The 16191-nt window shown below is 40.8% G+C and overlaps 1 protein-coding gene across 2 annotated transcripts in view; it reads right to left on the bottom strand.

Annotated features, from left to right (window-relative positions):
• Positions 1–6709: 6709 nt before the first annotated feature.
• LOC140480575 (protein SPMIP7) overlaps positions 6710–16191 on the bottom strand; it is a 106470-nt gene continuing 96988 nt past the window's right edge. The window contains exons 5-9 of one of the 2 annotated variants that reach the window (XM_072575602.1): positions 12329–12402; positions 11771–11812; positions 11576–11683; positions 10217–10324; positions 6712–6963 (exon numbers count right to left, since the gene is read on the bottom strand). In XM_072575602.1, coding sequence (XP_072431703.1) covers positions 6840–6963; positions 10217–10324; positions 11576–11683; positions 11771–11812; positions 12329–12402 — 456 coding nt within the window. In that variant the 3' untranslated portion in view covers positions 6712–6839. Of the gene's footprint in view, positions 6964–10216; positions 10325–11575; positions 11684–11770; positions 11813–12328; positions 12403–16191 lie in introns of both variants that reach the window. The other variant, XM_072575603.1, reaches the window with a different exon arrangement.

The following is a 16191-nucleotide window of genomic DNA, read 5'->3' as shown; positions in this document are numbered from 1 at the left end:
GGGTTGCTTTTCGGAGGGTCGGTGTGGACTTGTTGAGCCAAAGGGCCTGTTTCCACACTGTAAGTAATCTAATCTATTGCGTCAGAATGCCTTACAGAGTTCCCATATGTGCTGAGTCCTACTTCCACTGTACGGCAGCTACTTTATGCCCACTTCGTGTAAACATACAGGTTGGTGAGGCTTTAGTAACTGAATTAATAGCAATTGGCATTGTCCTGCTATTCAGAGATATTTTTGCATAAACAGCGAAAGAAGTGGATGAAAGAAATATCCACGTGCCTTCCAGAATTAACCAGAAACCTTAAAGTTAGAAGGAGACCTCATGTAAAAGGATCACACCCTAATTCCACCCCCACTACTCTCCCCCCCATGCCCCTCACCTTCGAGGCACCAAGGAAATTCAAGGCCAGCGTGTTTGGCAAATGATCCTGTACAATTTGACTATAATCTTCCCAAGTACATTTTTGTTCCTGATTTCTTCAGACTGTTTTTTTCCAGCTTCTCTGGTGACTTGAACAAGCACAAGAAATGCAATATTATGAGAATTACACTTTTTAAAAAATCCTTTCATACCACAAAGAAAGGAGAATCTCAGGTAGTTATGGTATCTCAACAGGAAATGACCTTTTGACATTTTGAAAGATTAAGTGTCTGTTATTCACTTCAAGAGCCATTATAGCTTTAGGATGGAAGGTTATTTGAGGTTAATTAAGAAACTGCTCAAAACAGCATAATAAAAAAAAATTAAGATAATGTGGTTATTATTAAAAGATGAGAAATGCACAGTTGGGGGAAATGAAGAAAATATTCAGCATTAGTTTTAATTATGTGCTTCAAATTTAGATCAGATAATGGCTCAATGTTTGACGATATCTGCTCAAATATATTAGGGTAGAGTTTCCAGTCAGTTTAACTGGATTTTAAGGTTGTGTCTGCTTTTTATTTTGCAGAGGAGAAACCATTTTAAGATGAAGGCAGTATTTCAAGCTGCACATAGAATAAATGAGCTTGTGTTGAAAGGCACATCAATTGTTCAGACTTAATACTTGAAAGTTTTAGAGAGCAGTGTCATCACAATTCCCGATGGCAACGGCACGATCTGTCCCTAACTTAGCCCCTGCTGACACACAGCTAAACCATCCGTGTTTCACACAATGGAAGAAAATGGCTGAGGCAGTTTGGGGAAGTAATGAAGTGCTTTGTCTCTATAGAGGACAAATGGAACAAGGTATTATTTTTGCACCATGCTGGTAAAAGAATAAGAAGACTTTTTTTGAAAAGCTTATTCTGGAGTAAAGTGAAGCAATCGGTTATAAAGGATTTGACATTGTATTTAAAATCAAAGGAAAATATAGCAATTATTTTTTGACACGATTAACTAGTCTTACACATGTCTGAAGCTACTGGCAGGTTTATGTAACTTTGGTGAAGTTGAACATGTAGAAAGGGAACTAAATACACAAATCATTAAGGACATCTCTCCAATGAACTATGGCAGGAAGCACTACAGGAAGATCGAAAATCCCCGAGCCATTTAAGCGTCCCAAAATCTCCAAGTTCAACTCCTGTTAATATTGTTCATAGCTCACATACAGGAAAGCAAAGCAACAACTGCCACATAAACAGAGTCCGCTGTGTCCTGACTATGCTTCAACTGTAGCCATTTTACTGGTAAACAATGTGGAACACCTAGTCACTTTGTTCACATTTATCAGTCATGGCAACAATCATTTGCCAAGACTGCTATCAAACAATGGGTACCACCAATGCATACAATAGGGCAAGAAATTGCAGCCAACATAGCAGCAGATGAGTTTGAACATACAGCGATGTCCTCCTATAGACCCAACAAACAAACAAGTGCAACAGTCAGCATTGGCTGCTCAGACCTGATGCTCTTCACGACATTGCATCTGGAAATGTAATGGTAGACAAAATATTCCACAAACATCAGGATGCAATAAACCACCTGGCTCCCATGTTAACATTTCTATCTTGGCCTTCTACAGTGTTCTAATGAGGCTCAGCCCAAGCTCATGAAACAAAACTTCATTTTTCACTTCAATACTTTGCAGCCTTTAGGAACTAATATTAAGTTTCTTAACTTCAGAGCATGAACACAGTCCTCTAATTTTCTTACACCCCTACCCTCCCCTGACAATGTCTCATTTGTATCTTGCTGACTTGGCTCTCAGCAGAGTAGACCTATTTTCTCTTTTTCACTCCTATCTCTACCATGCCTTTACTACCAATAACACACCTTTAGATTAGATTAGATTAGATTAGATTACTTACAGTGTGGAAACAGGCCCTTCGGCCCAACAAGTCCACACCGCCCCGCCGAAGCGTAACCCACCCATACCCCTACATCTACATTTACCCCTTACCTAACACTACGGGCAATTTAGCATGGCCAATTCACCTGGCCTGCACATCTTTGGACTGTGGGAGGAAACCGGAGCACCCGGAGGAAACCCACGCAGACACGGGGAGAGCGTGCAAACTCCACACAGTCAGTCGCCTGAGACCTTTAGTCTTTTGCTCTGGGCACACTCACAATTTGTTCCACTCACTCCTCTTCCCTCTCTGTCAATTGCATAAAAGTCACCATTTTCCAGTCATTTTCAGTTCTGAAGATGTTATACCAGGCTCAAAGCATTAGCTCTGTTTCTCTCTTCACAGATGCAGCCAGACTTGTTGAGCTTGTCCAGCACTTTCTGTTTCTCTTTCAGATTTCCAGTATCTGCAGTATTTTGCTTTTATCAGGATTGTCCCATTCTCATAAGCCTCCAGGGTTCATAAAAATAAAAATCATAATTACAAAAACTCAATCAAATTTGTGAGACATGATCACCTTCTAACAAAACCATGCTGGCAATTTGGATTAATCCTTGTCTCTCCAAGTGGAGATTAATTCTATCCCTCAGAATGTTTTTAAATTGTTTCTCTACGACTGATGTTAGGCTCACAGCTTAACTTTCCCTGGTTTAATGCTACCACTCTTCTTAAATAATGATACCATATTAAAAATCCTCAAATCCTCTGGCACATCTCTTGTGGCCAAAGAGGATTTGAAAATTAATGTCAGGGCTCTGCAATATTCCTTGCCTCTCACAACAGCCTAGGATACATTTTCTTCTGGGCCTGGGAACTTATCCAATTTTAAGCCCGCATAAAACTCCAACTAATAATAATCAATCCTCCCTCTCAATGCTAATTTATTCACATTTATCATAATTACTCTCCCTGATTCCTCGACATTGTTCTTCTTGATACTGAATGCAGATTCAAATGAATCATTTAAAACCTCACCTAGCTCTTCCAGGTCCACAAGCAGGTTGTCAATTTGGCCTTCCTCCAATTCTGAATCTTTATTTCCAATCCAACATTGTCCTTTTCCATCACTATCTTGAAGCTTACTGAACAATAGTTAGTACCACTGAAATGCTTACGTATTGGCTCTGCATTAATCTCCAATTGCTTGCACATTTTTGAACATCCCTAATATTTGAACATCCCTAATCCTCTGTCTTCCACCTATACATTGTGAAGATTGGGAAATGGTGCTTAGAGGATCCTTTATTTCCTCCCTGACTTCCTTTAACAGTCTAAGATACAATTCATCCAGATCTGGTGATTAGCGAGCTTCAAGTTCAATTCCCCCAATACCTTTCTTATTATTTTAGTGCATCTAATATTTCACATTCCTCCTTCTTTAACTAGACTCTTAACTTGCAACATCGCTATCCTTTGTGGAGACAAAGTCGTCATTTTGAACACTTCTCACATCTTCTGCATCCATACACAAATTACCATGTACATCACTGATAGGCACAACCTCCTGCTCTTAATGTATTGATGAAATATCTTTGGGATTTCTGTCAGTTCACCAACCAGTACTTTCTCATAACCTCTCTGCTTTATTACTTTCCTTCTTCAATTCACCCCTGTACTTTCTTTACTCTTCCAAGCTCCCAAAGTAAAGCCTTTTATTGGGATTGGCATACATTTTATTTTTCTGCTTGATCTTAGCCTGCACACTTCTGCATAAGCATTTGGCAATACGACCTTTTAGCTTTATAGAATATATCGACACTGTTTCCATAGACCCTTGAATTGAAAACAGAAAATGCTGGAAATCACAGCAGGTCACGAATCATCCATGGAGAGAAAGCAAGTTAATGTTTCGAGTCCAGATGACACTTCATCAGAGCTAACTTGAAGACTCATTCCGACTTGAAATGTTCGCTTGTTGTCTCTCCATGCTGCCTGACCCACTGTGATTTCCTCTCTTTAGGCCTGAAGAAGGGTTACACCCGAAGTGTCGTCTTTTCCACCTCCTGACGCTGCCTGGCTTGCTGTGTTCTTCCAGCCTCCTGGCTGTCCATTTTGGATTCCAGCATCTGCAGTTTTTTAAAAAATCTCTAACGACTGTGATTTCCAGCATTTTTTGTTTTCAATACAGATTCCAGCTGTAATTTGCTCTTCTTGCTTTTGAATGTCTCCCACTGATTCAGGTACTAACTTTCCATCAGGTCACTATAACTACTCCAATTTTGCCAGATTGTCTTTCAGCTTTGGAAAATTTGCCTTCCTCCAATTACAACTGTACTATCTCTTTCTATAATGATGATAAATCTGACTCTTATAATGACCACTACCTGAAAAATGGTCACCTACTGATGCTTCACCCACCTGCTTAATTTCATTTCCTCAGAATAAATCTCGAATTGCTTCCTCTGACATTAGGTTTGTTATGCTATTTAAAAGACATTTGAATAGGTACATGAATAGGAAAGGCTTGGAGGGATATGGACCAAGTGCAGGCAAATGGGACTAGTTTAGTTTGGGATTATGGTTGGCATGGACTGGTTGGACCAAAGGGTCTATTTCTGTGCTGTACGACTCTATGACTATGGTAGAATCCTGAACTTTGTGTTCAGGATTGTTCTTTTGAATGCAGTTCAAAAATTTTGTGCCCTCTGATCCTTTTACACAATTTATATCTCAGTTGATATTTGGGGTACTAAAATTTTCCATCAATTGTTGCTCTATTGTCTTTGCAGTCAGAAATGTACCTACATATTTGTTCTCGGCCCCTATCTGGGAGGAGCAGAGGTGGAGGGAGGGTAGTACATACTTCGAGTGTGTCTGGCCCCTTTTTATTACAGAGTTCAACCCGTAAGGTATTATTTGATGTTTTGTTTAGTACATTATGCCTTTTGACTGCGGTGATTGATTCATTAATCAATAATGCTATACCTCCTTTTTAAAATACTTTTCCCTAGCCTATCTGAAAACTGTACATGCAGAGATGTTCAACTGACTTCTCCACAACTTCCCCCAAGCTAAGTTTACATTCTACGAATGATATCTTTATGATACAGTGCATTGAGAGCATAAGAAATACGTTTTTAAATAACATTTTCAAATCTCTAAGGAAACTCTGTAAATTGAAGAATCGACGCTCCACAATCTAAATTGTTAAATCTGTGCAAGGTTTCTAGGCATTTCATTAACTAATATTACAAATGTAGACTGGTTCAATAATGAGATTTAATTTTATGTGGTAATTTAACAGAAGTTATGTGAAAACCCAGCAACTTCTGAAAAATAACTGCGAGACTATGGACAAAGAGCCATTTGAGAGAAGTAATGGGGAAGCAGTGAAAATTGACAAGCAATTTCCATAGATCGGCAACTGGAAGCATGTCTCTTAATCCCCCGATTTTGACGGTTTGTTTGCAGGAAAAGTGAAAAAGAAACATTTTATTTAAATGGTGAGACATTGCAGAGCTCGGAGATACAATTGGATCTGGGTGAATCAGGTGCAGAAAGTAAGCAATGTTCTTTTAGTACATAGAATGTAAGAAAAAAAACAAGAAAAAAGTAGAACATAGAATGTTCTTGTTTATCCTGGGGGAAATGAAAGATAAAAGTGGGGAATATGCATCAGTGTTAGGGCACTGGTAAGATCACAACTGAAGGACTGTGTATAGTATTGGTCTCTTTAAGGAAGGATGTAAGTGCATTCAAATGACTCAGAGCCAGTTTATCACACTAATACTGGAATGGATGGGTTGTCTTATAAGAAAAGGTTCAACATACTGGGCTTGCATTTATTGGAGTTTATAAAAGCAAATAATTAATTGATTTAAACATATTAGTTCCAGAGGTGCCTTGACGAGGTGGATATGGAAAGGACATTTCAACTAGAATCTAGAATCAGGGATCACAGTTTCAAAACAAGGAGCTGACCATTTAAGACTGAGACAAACTGAAGAGGGTCATCAATCTTTGAAACTCTCCTCAAAAGGTGTTGGAAGCAAAGTTTTTGACTCATTTTACGGCAGAGGTGGATAGCTTCCTGATCAGCAACAGGGTGAAAGGTTATCAGGGATAGGCCGGAGAATGGAGTAGTTAGATCAACCATTGCCTTACTGAACAGCAGTGCAGGCTGGCCTACCCCCGTGAGTAATTTCTATGTTTGCATGGTCTCTAGTAACATGTGCGTTGTTGATAAAACGTTTTTCTCACAAGATAATTTCTCTAAATTTGAAAAAAAATACTTCTGCTATTCAATAGCCCTTGCCATAAAGGTGCATGCGTACAAAACAGCTGTGGGGTCTCCAATTATTGAACAATTTGCTAAATATTCACTGACCATAACCTGGTAGCAGTCAATTCCCTCTGGAGAAATTGGGAGAAAATTGATGGGACACAAAAGGCAGCTTATAAAAATATTAATTCCACAATCTAGATTTCAAAACAGCAAAAGCCATGTGTAATCACATTTCTCACACTGCTCTCGCAGGAAACATAATTATATATTTATTTATTTATAAACGGATTGCTTTGGATGTTTTTGGGTTAAAGGGATTGAAGGGTGAGACTGTCGTCATCATCTTCGAAAAGGGGGATTCGTGCCTATATTTTAATGGCTTTTCAGTGCCACGAGGAATTCTGTAAAACAAAAGGTCAACTTATCATCAAAGATGAATCTTTTTACTACATTTTAACAATTCCCGATGCATGTTAATTAGTATTTACTAGTGCTTCCTTGGTAACTACAAATTTGTGCAGGCCAAAGGTAAGTAAAAATATTCAAAAGTGCATAATTCCTTGAATGTATAAACATTCAACTATTTTTTTAGAATGTTTGATTATGTGCATTTTGGCATTTGGGCTTGTATTTAAACGTTTTGCCATAAACCTTAATCATTTGCATCAGTGTTTACTGTGGAGAAGGACATGGGAGATATAGAATGTGGGGAAATAGATGGTGACATCTTGAAAAATGTCCATATTACAGATGAAGTGGTGGTGGATGTCTTTAATAGTAAGGTCCTGGGGAGTGTTGCTAAACAAAGAGACCCGTGGAGTAGAGTGGAGGTTCATAGCTCCTTGAAAGTGGAGTCGCAGTTAGATAGGATCGTGAAGAAGGTTGTTGATATGCTTGCCTTTAGTGGTCAGAGCTTTGAATATAGAAGTTGGGAGGTCATGTTGCAGCTGTATAGGACATTGGTTAGGCCACTTTTGGAATATTTGTGTACAATCCTGGTCTCCCTCCCATAGCAAGGATGTTGCCAAGATTGGAGGGTTTGAGTTGTAGGGACAGGCTGAATAGGCTGGGGCTGTTTTCTCTGGAGCGTCAGAGGCTGAGGGGTGACCTTGTAGAGGTTTATAAAATCATGAGGGGCATGGATAGGATAAATAGACAAGGTCCAAGGTCTCCATGGTGGGGGAGTCCAGAACTAGAGGGCATTGGTTTAGGGTGAGAGGAGAAAAATTTTAAAGGGTTGCAAGGGACAACCTTTTCATGTCGAGGGTGGTGCGTGTATGGAATGAGCTGCCACAGGAAGTGGTGGAGGCTGGTACAATTACAATATATAAAAGCCATCTGGATGGGTGTATGAATAGGAAGGGTTTGGAGGAATATGGGCCAAGTGCTGGCAAATGGGACTAGATTAATTTAGGATATCTGGTTGGCACGGACGAGTTGGACTGGAGGGTCTGTTTCTGTGCTGTATATCATTCAAGAAAGGGAAAATGTCAAAAACTAATGCACATTATTGCATCTTCTTTTTACATTCGTCTTCTCAGTGAGAGCGAAATCTTAAGATGGGCATTACTTAAATTGAGTTTAATGATTTATTCAAACTGAAACACTGACAATGCGACAGCACTATGTATGGCCTTTGAGATCTCCAGAAAACCCTGTACAAATGAAATTTAGCTTTCCCAGCAGTAGATGGCGACGTTGATCTTTGGGAAAATTAATTTGTGATGGAACACAGATTTTGTCAGTTCCTCAAATGCTCCAGCATTTCCACAGTAGGAATTTGCATTATAAGGTGAACTTCAGTTGTGCTACATGTAACGTTTACATGATAAGATGCTGGTGCTGGTTTGTTTTAATTGCAAAGATATTCCAATCATGAGAAAGCAAACATTGAAACTTGACATTCCCTGTTGTTGCAAAAACAAAGGCATTTTCTACTCATGCAGGAACCTATTTATATAAATTTGACTCACTAAGAGGTTTTGATAACTGAGGCCTCCATTATATGTCATGGCAGAAAGACTTTAGACTGTGGTCTTTCCTCACTGTGTCTTGGCAGAAAATGCCCCAAGCTTTAGAGTGCCCCTCAGCACATGCTCCTGAGTCAAAAGTGTGGTGCTGGATCCGAGGAGCAGGAGAATCGAAATCATGGAATGTGCCAGTCTGCAATACTCGGCCGAGGTCAACTCTTTCCACCGGAAGATTAAAGGGCATCTTTCACTGAGTTGATGGTCCTCCAGGCGCAGTCAATGATTGTCTTGGTGTGCGTCCCATGGAATAGGCAGTAGAGCACAGATTCTGTTGCTCAGGATAAACCTCAATAAGAACCACTGCGTCTCCCTCCAGAGCTTCTTTGTAAGAGCCTGTTCTAGAAGGAGATGTGTGACAGTCTCTTCACCAACACAGTCACTTTAAGGGCAGTTAGTGGTAGTGCACAGAGACAGGGTTTACATGAAGGATCTGACTGGCAATGCCCTTTTCACCAGCAGTGTGTTGGAAAGCTCTGGCAATGAGGCCTTCTGCCAAATAGTTTTGATAGTCTGCTCAGGGAATGACTTAACAGGACCCACCCTCTCCTTTGCATGCTGGATCTCGAGGACATTATGTGCTGACCACTGCCTCGTGGACTTGTGGTCACAGGTGTTTACTTTTTTGAATTTTTCCATGAGGGACAGATGATATGGAGCAGTCCTACTGCCTAGAACATTCCACGGCAGAGAGGCCATTTCCATGCTCTGTAACACTAGGGACAAGGAGACCCTCAGTAAGTAGTAACACTTCGTGTTTGCATACCAAGGGTCTACGCACAGCTTGATGCAGCCACACATAAAGCCACACATGATTTGGAGACGCTGGTGTAGGACTGGGGTGGACAAAGTTAAAAACCACACAACACCAGGTTATAGTCCAGCTGGTTTATTTGGAAGCACTAGCATTTGGAGCACTTCCAAATAAACCTGTTGGATTATAACCTGGTGTTGTGTGGTTTTTAACTTTGTACACATAAAGGATGAGGGCACCATTGGATATATCCTTGCTCTTCTTTATCTGGAGCTTTGTACATGGTGTTCCTGTGGATATGGTCCATCTTCAACCCCCAGCTGAAGTGGAAGATTGAAGTGGGTGACAGCAGTGATGCAGGTTTGGGGGGAGTGGGCCAGATCTGCATCACATACAACACCAAGAGTATCTCCCACCTGAGGATCAGGGTTATACTCACCAACTGCCCAGTTTCTGCCTCACCTTGGCGATATGTTCCTCTCAGGGTTTAGTGCATGCCCTGGCCCCTCTGAACCCTATTCCCAGCAGCTTCAGATAATCTGGCCCGACGGTAAAGGAGATAAAGGATCAGTCGGCCCAGTTCCCAAAGAACATGGCCTTGGTCTTGCCTTGATTTTACATTGTTATTTGAAAAGTAACAATTGTTTTCAAGTCAGTCAGAGGCTTTTCAATAGCAGCTTGAGCCAGTGCCTATGGTCCCCAGCTGCCAAACATCTTTAAAGTGAGTTGATCAATCCTCACTATGTACCTTCAGCAATGTGACCACATTGTAATGTAAAGCCAGCTGATTTCATCAAGTTTGTTGCTCTCCTGGTACTGCATCCTTTGCTTCTATGTCAATCACAAACTCAATTATTGAAGTTGATTACTTACCCACACACACGTTCTGCAGGTGGATGAAATAACCTTGAAATGTTGGACTTGTTAATTTCTTTGACATTCCACTGTCTTTTACCCGTATAACCAGCTATATTTGGGCAACTGAAGAAAGGAAAATAATAAAATTAATAAATAGTATTGCTGCTGAATGAACAGGTGGAAATAAAATCAAATTAAACTGATTAACACTGTAACCCCTCCAGTTCGGAAATGTATTGCTTGCAAACACTATTTGTCAAAAAGCGTTTGAGCAAACCCAAACATTCCCTCGATGTCACAGCACCATGTTAATACAATGCTTTGGAAGTGGGCACTTACATAAGTTGAAGAATTTCTATCACTGCTTTCTGATGTTTTATTTTTTTTTGTCTTATATTTCCATGGTTCTTTTCAGTTCAAACCCTTGTGATTAGACGTAGTGTAATGCAAAAAATTCCAAAATTCAGAAATGATCTTCCTCCCACTGGAGAAGTTACCACTGCAGTTTAGAATGATTAGAATTCCTACAGCCATTTGGCCCAACAAGTCCACACCAACTCTCCAAGGAATAACTAACCTAGACTCATTCCCTTACATATATCCCTGACTAATGCACCTAACACAATGGAGACTTTAGGCTGGCCAATTCACCTGACCTGCTGGAGAAAGCCCACACAGACCTGGGAGAATGTGCAAACTCCACACAGACAGTAGCCCAAGGCAGGGATTGAACCCAGGTTTCTGATGCCGTGAGGCAGCAGTGCTAATTGTGGGTGGCACGGTGGCACAGTGGTTAGCACTGCTGCCTCACAGTGCCAGAGACCCGGGAGTTTGCATATTCTCCCCGTGTCTGCGTGGGTTTCCTCCAGGTGATCTGGTTTCATCCTGCAATCCAAAAGTGTGCAGGTTAGGTGAATTGGCCATGCTAAATTGTCTGTAGTGTTAGGTGTAGGGGAATGGGTCTGGGTGGGGTGGATTCGTAGGGCCTGTTTCCACACTGTAAGTAATCTAATCGAGCCACCATGCCACAGAGCTGTAAACTGAATCAATTATCATTCATTAGGTTTCTAAAAGGTTTTAGCATGATTAAAACCACATTCGTCAAGGAAACAATGTCAATAATCATTAGAATCCTAGTTAATACTTCATTAATTAAAGTTATAATTTCTACATTCCATTCTTAACTTTTTCCTATTCTTTCAGTCCCTTAGACTATAGCCATGACATGTCCCAGGCAAACAGAATTATTGTTTGAATAACTACTTAATCCTTTCAACTATAATTATTTCAGTGCTTAAAGATTTAACAGTATGATGGTGTAACACAAAGGAAACTTCTCTTGCCTTGAACCAGGGTATTTCTACACATACGTACTAGGATGTATCTGTATGTCGTGGCTTTTCAGTTCGTGGTACAGTGAAGGGGGTAAATTCAGCGTAAGGATTATCTTTATTCTCTAGATTATTACCACCAACAGAACCACTGCCAATTAAAAAAGTGAAAGAAAAGTTAGTTCCAGCACACCATCAGGAAAATATTCTGCAATCTGTGTGCAATGAAGTTTCTCACCTGTACAGTGGAATTTGATGAATTTTGGGGAAAAGGCTTGTGCTGTAAAACATTGCATTAGTGTTATTTCTGTAGAATCATATTAATAGCAGTCTCTTAAACAGCTTTGCTCCCATAACTTATCACGATGTAAGGGTTAAGTGTTTTTATTTAATCAACCTACTCAGAGGTGGAACTTGAAATCAGGCCTCTGGCCCAGGGGTATGGACACTACCACTGCACCAGCTATCAGCCTACAATATTAGGATTCTTATTATTTAACCTTTTTTTCTAATCAAACTGCTCAGAAATATTATTACATACCTTTGGACCAGGTAGAGCTTGAACCCAGGCCTCACAGTTCAGGGTAGCAACACTACCATGCACCACAAGAGGGCCTACAATGTGAGGGTTCATTGATTGTTTTAAATTTAAGCACATACCTTCTATGTGCACAAATAACAACCAATTTCCATAATATGAATGCCATTTTCTTGCAAATACTTGCTGCTCGAGATTGGTTTAACAATTGAGGTAAAAAGGCTCATTTTAATAGAAGGCCAAAAGAGAATTACTCACAAGTTGATTGGTTTAGCTGCAGCACTGAAAGGTCGAGACTGACTTTTGTCCCAGTGTCCGTGTCCACCTACAGCCTAGAAGAAGGGTAAATAACAAAATAAACTCTCATGGCATACAGATAAGCTTTTAGCTATGTATATATTACAGAAGGGAAATACACAATGCATCTTCTTCAGCAGCAAGCTTTGTCACACTAATCATAGAGTCATACAGTCATAGATTTGATTTAATTTATTTATTGTCACATGTACCTAAGTACAGTGAAAAGCACTACAGGCAAATCACCGTAAGCAAGGATATACAGATCATAGTGTGAAAAAAAAACTTGGGATAGAGTAAGGCATACAGGTTACACTGCACAGGAGGTGTGCTTGACAAGATCACCATTATTTCAAATTAGAGAGTCCATTCATCAGTCTAATAATGGCCAGGTAGAAGCTGTTCTTGAAACTGCTGGTGCCTGTGTTCAAGCTTCTGTATCTTCTGCCTGATGGAAGAGATTCTGGGAGATTTTTACCGAGGTGAGATGGGTCCTTGATGTTGTTGGCAGGCTTTCTGTGACAATGAAATGTGTTAATGGAGTCCATGGATGGGAAGTTGGACTGCGTGATGGTCTGGGCTGCACACACAATCTTCTATAGTGTCTATGATCCAAGGCAGACCAGTTACTGTACCAGGTCATCATACACCTGGAAAGTATGTTTTCAGTGGTGCATCTGTAGAGGTTGGTGAGGGTCCTTATGGACATGCTAAACTTCCTGAGCTGCCTGAGGAAGAAGAGGTGTTGTTGTTCCTTCCTGACCATCATATCTGTATGGGAAGTCCAGGACAGCTTGTCTGTTATCATCACATGACGCTCTCCATCCTCTGAACTTCAGATCCATTGCTGTAGATGGGAGCGTGTTCTTTCCTTTCTTTCTGAAGTCAATGTTCAGTTCATTAGTTTGACCAATGTTGAGAGAGACATTGCACCTCGTCACTGAGCCGTCTATTTCCCCTATGTATTTTGACTATGTAGATATCCTTCCCGCTACGATGTTGTCATCATGGAACTTGTGGATGGTATTCATTTGGAATTTGGCAACACAGCCTTAAGTGTACTTGGCTGACGACGGATTCTTAGGGGGTTCCATTGTTGAATGTTATTGTGGAGGAGATGCAGATACCTAACTACACTGATTGTGTTCTGTGGGTCACAAAGCTGAGGATCCAGTTGCAGAGAGCACAGCCAGACCAAGGTCACAGAGTTTTAAGGTCAGTTTGGAGGGAATAATGGTGTTGAAGGCAGAGCTGTAGTCAACAAACAGGAGTCAGATGTATGTATCCTTGTTGTCCAGATGTTCCAGGGGTGAGTGCAGGGTTCGGGATATGGTATCCGCTGTGGACCTGTTACATCAGCAGGCAAATTGCAGGGGACAGAGGCAGGCTGGGAGACTGGAGTTAATGTGGGCTATGACCAACCTTTCAAAGCACTTCTTGATTTTGGAGGTTGGAGGTTGAAACAGACCCTTCCATCCAACTTGTCCATGCTGACCTGATATCCTAAATTAATCTTGTCCTATTTGCCAGCATTTAGTGCATATCCCTCCAAACCCTTCTTATTCATGTATCTATCCAGATGCCTTTTAAATGTTGTAATTTACCAGCCTCCATCATGTTCTCTGGCAACTCATTCCATACACGCAACACCCTCTGCATGAAAAGTTGCTCCTTAGGTTCCTTTTAAACCTTTCCCCTCTCACTTTAAACCATTGCCCTCTAGCTTTAGACTCCCCCACCCTAAGAAAAAGACCTTGACTATTCACCCTGTTCATGCCCCTCATGATTTTATAAACCTCTCTAAGGCCATCCCTTAGCTTCTGACACTCCTGAGAAAATAGCCCCAGCTTATTCAGCCACTCCTCATAGCTCAAATCCTCCAACCCCAGAAAAGTCCTTGTAAATCCTTTCTGAACCCTTTCAAGTTCAACAATGTTTTTCTTATAGCAGGGGGACCAGAACGAATACAGTATTCTGAAGTGATGTAGCCAATGACTTTACAGCCACAACATGACCTCCTAACTCCTATACTCAATGCATTGACCAATAAGGGCAAGCATACCAAACTCCTTATTCACTACCCTGCTGCCTGCAACTCCACCTCCAAGGTCTCTTTGTTCAGCAACACTCCCTAGGACCCTACCATTAAGTGTATAAGTCCTGCTCTGATTTACTTTCCCAAAATGCAGCAGCCTGCATGTATCTAAATTAAACTGCATCTGCCACTCCTCAGCCCATTGGCCCATCTAGTCAATGTCTTGTTGTACTTTGAGGTAACCTTCTTCATTGTCCACTATACGAAATTGTCCACTATACGACCAATTTTGGTGTCATCTGCAAACTTAATAAATGTACTTTCTATATGTACATTCAAATCATTTATATTAAATTCAAAAATCAGTGGACCCAGCACCGATCCTTGCAGCACGCTGCTGTTCACAGGCCTCCAGTCTGAAAAACAAACCTCTGCCAATCACCCTCTGTCTCGTACCTTCAAGCCTATTTTGTATCAGTTGCAAGTACTTTTAATTTGGCAGCCCAATTAAATTGTTAAGTAAAAACAAAATAGATTTATATTTAATTTGATGCTTGTACAACTAATCAATCCTAAATATGCCATAGATATTGAGAAGTGGCAGGTGTCTGTGACTCCAAACGCAATCACACTCCACCACATTTTTATTTGTTTTAAAAGATGCTACACTTGGAGAATGAAAAAAACATATATATAAGATTGGTAAACTGTTTTTCATCTTCATCCTAACTACCTTCACAATCTGTTTAACAATACAATAAGTATCACATCAGCTGAAGGGAAGATCTAGCTAGAGAACTTTAATCCCTAGTAATAAGGCCGTTCATCCAGAAACCTTGCCTCCTGCAGTGATTGAATTAAACAGAAATGTCGATAAACGTGCTCAGAGAACGTCATAACTTTCTTACAAATACCATCAAGAGGAACGAGACAGGGGAATTCAACTTGTTTAAACTAAACTGAACTTCTGGGATTTCTATCATTCAGACAGAAATAGGGAAATACACACTGCATTTCACTGTTTTCCGCTCTGTAACATAAACCTCTCTTAATCGACTTGCCAAATAATTGCTATAAATTCTTGAACTCCTAAATTCTGTGAACAAAACTCCCAGCCTACTCTGCTTATTGACTTATGCATTTTCAAAGAACATTTTGTGGGTTGCATGGTGGCACAGTGGTTAGCACTACTGCCTCATAGTGCCAGAGACCTGAGTTCAATTCCTGACACAGGTGAACTGACTGTGTGGAGTTTGCATGTTCTCCCCGTGTCTGCGTGGGTTTCCTCCAGGTGTTCCGGTTTCCTCCCACAGTCCAAAGATATGCAGGTCAGGTGAATTGGCCATGCTAAATTGCCCGTAGTGTTAGGTAAAGGGGTAAATGTAGGGGAATGGGTGGGTTGTGCTTTGGTGGGTCGGTGTGGACTTGTTGGGCCAAAGGGCCTGTTTCCACACTGTAAGTAATCTAATCATTTTCTACCAAATTCTCACGCTGCTCAGTGCACCAGACCAACATTCTGCTAGACACCCCACCACAACCCTGCCCTAACACCACCCCTTTCAATAGCCCCTAGTTAAGGACTCAGCAACATATAAGTCAGCTGCTCAGATAGCCAGCTCTCAAACCATCCATTGAAGAAAGCCACAAGGCCATCTCTCGTTGCCTCCAGCTATTCAGCTCTGAAAGGAGCATCAATCAACACAGTTTAACACAATCACTGGCATGCTTCCCATACACAAGTTTGCACACAAACAGAGAGGGGTGGGACAGAGTTGGCATGGACATAGTG

The sequence above is a fragment of the Chiloscyllium punctatum genome, chromosome 8 (assembly GCF_047496795.1).
Source record: "Chiloscyllium punctatum isolate Juve2018m chromosome 8, sChiPun1.3, whole genome shotgun sequence".
NCBI classification, from domain to species: Eukaryota; Metazoa; Chordata; class Chondrichthyes; order Orectolobiformes; family Hemiscylliidae; genus Chiloscyllium; species Chiloscyllium punctatum.
This window is presented reverse-complemented; position numbering and strand designations above follow the sequence as displayed.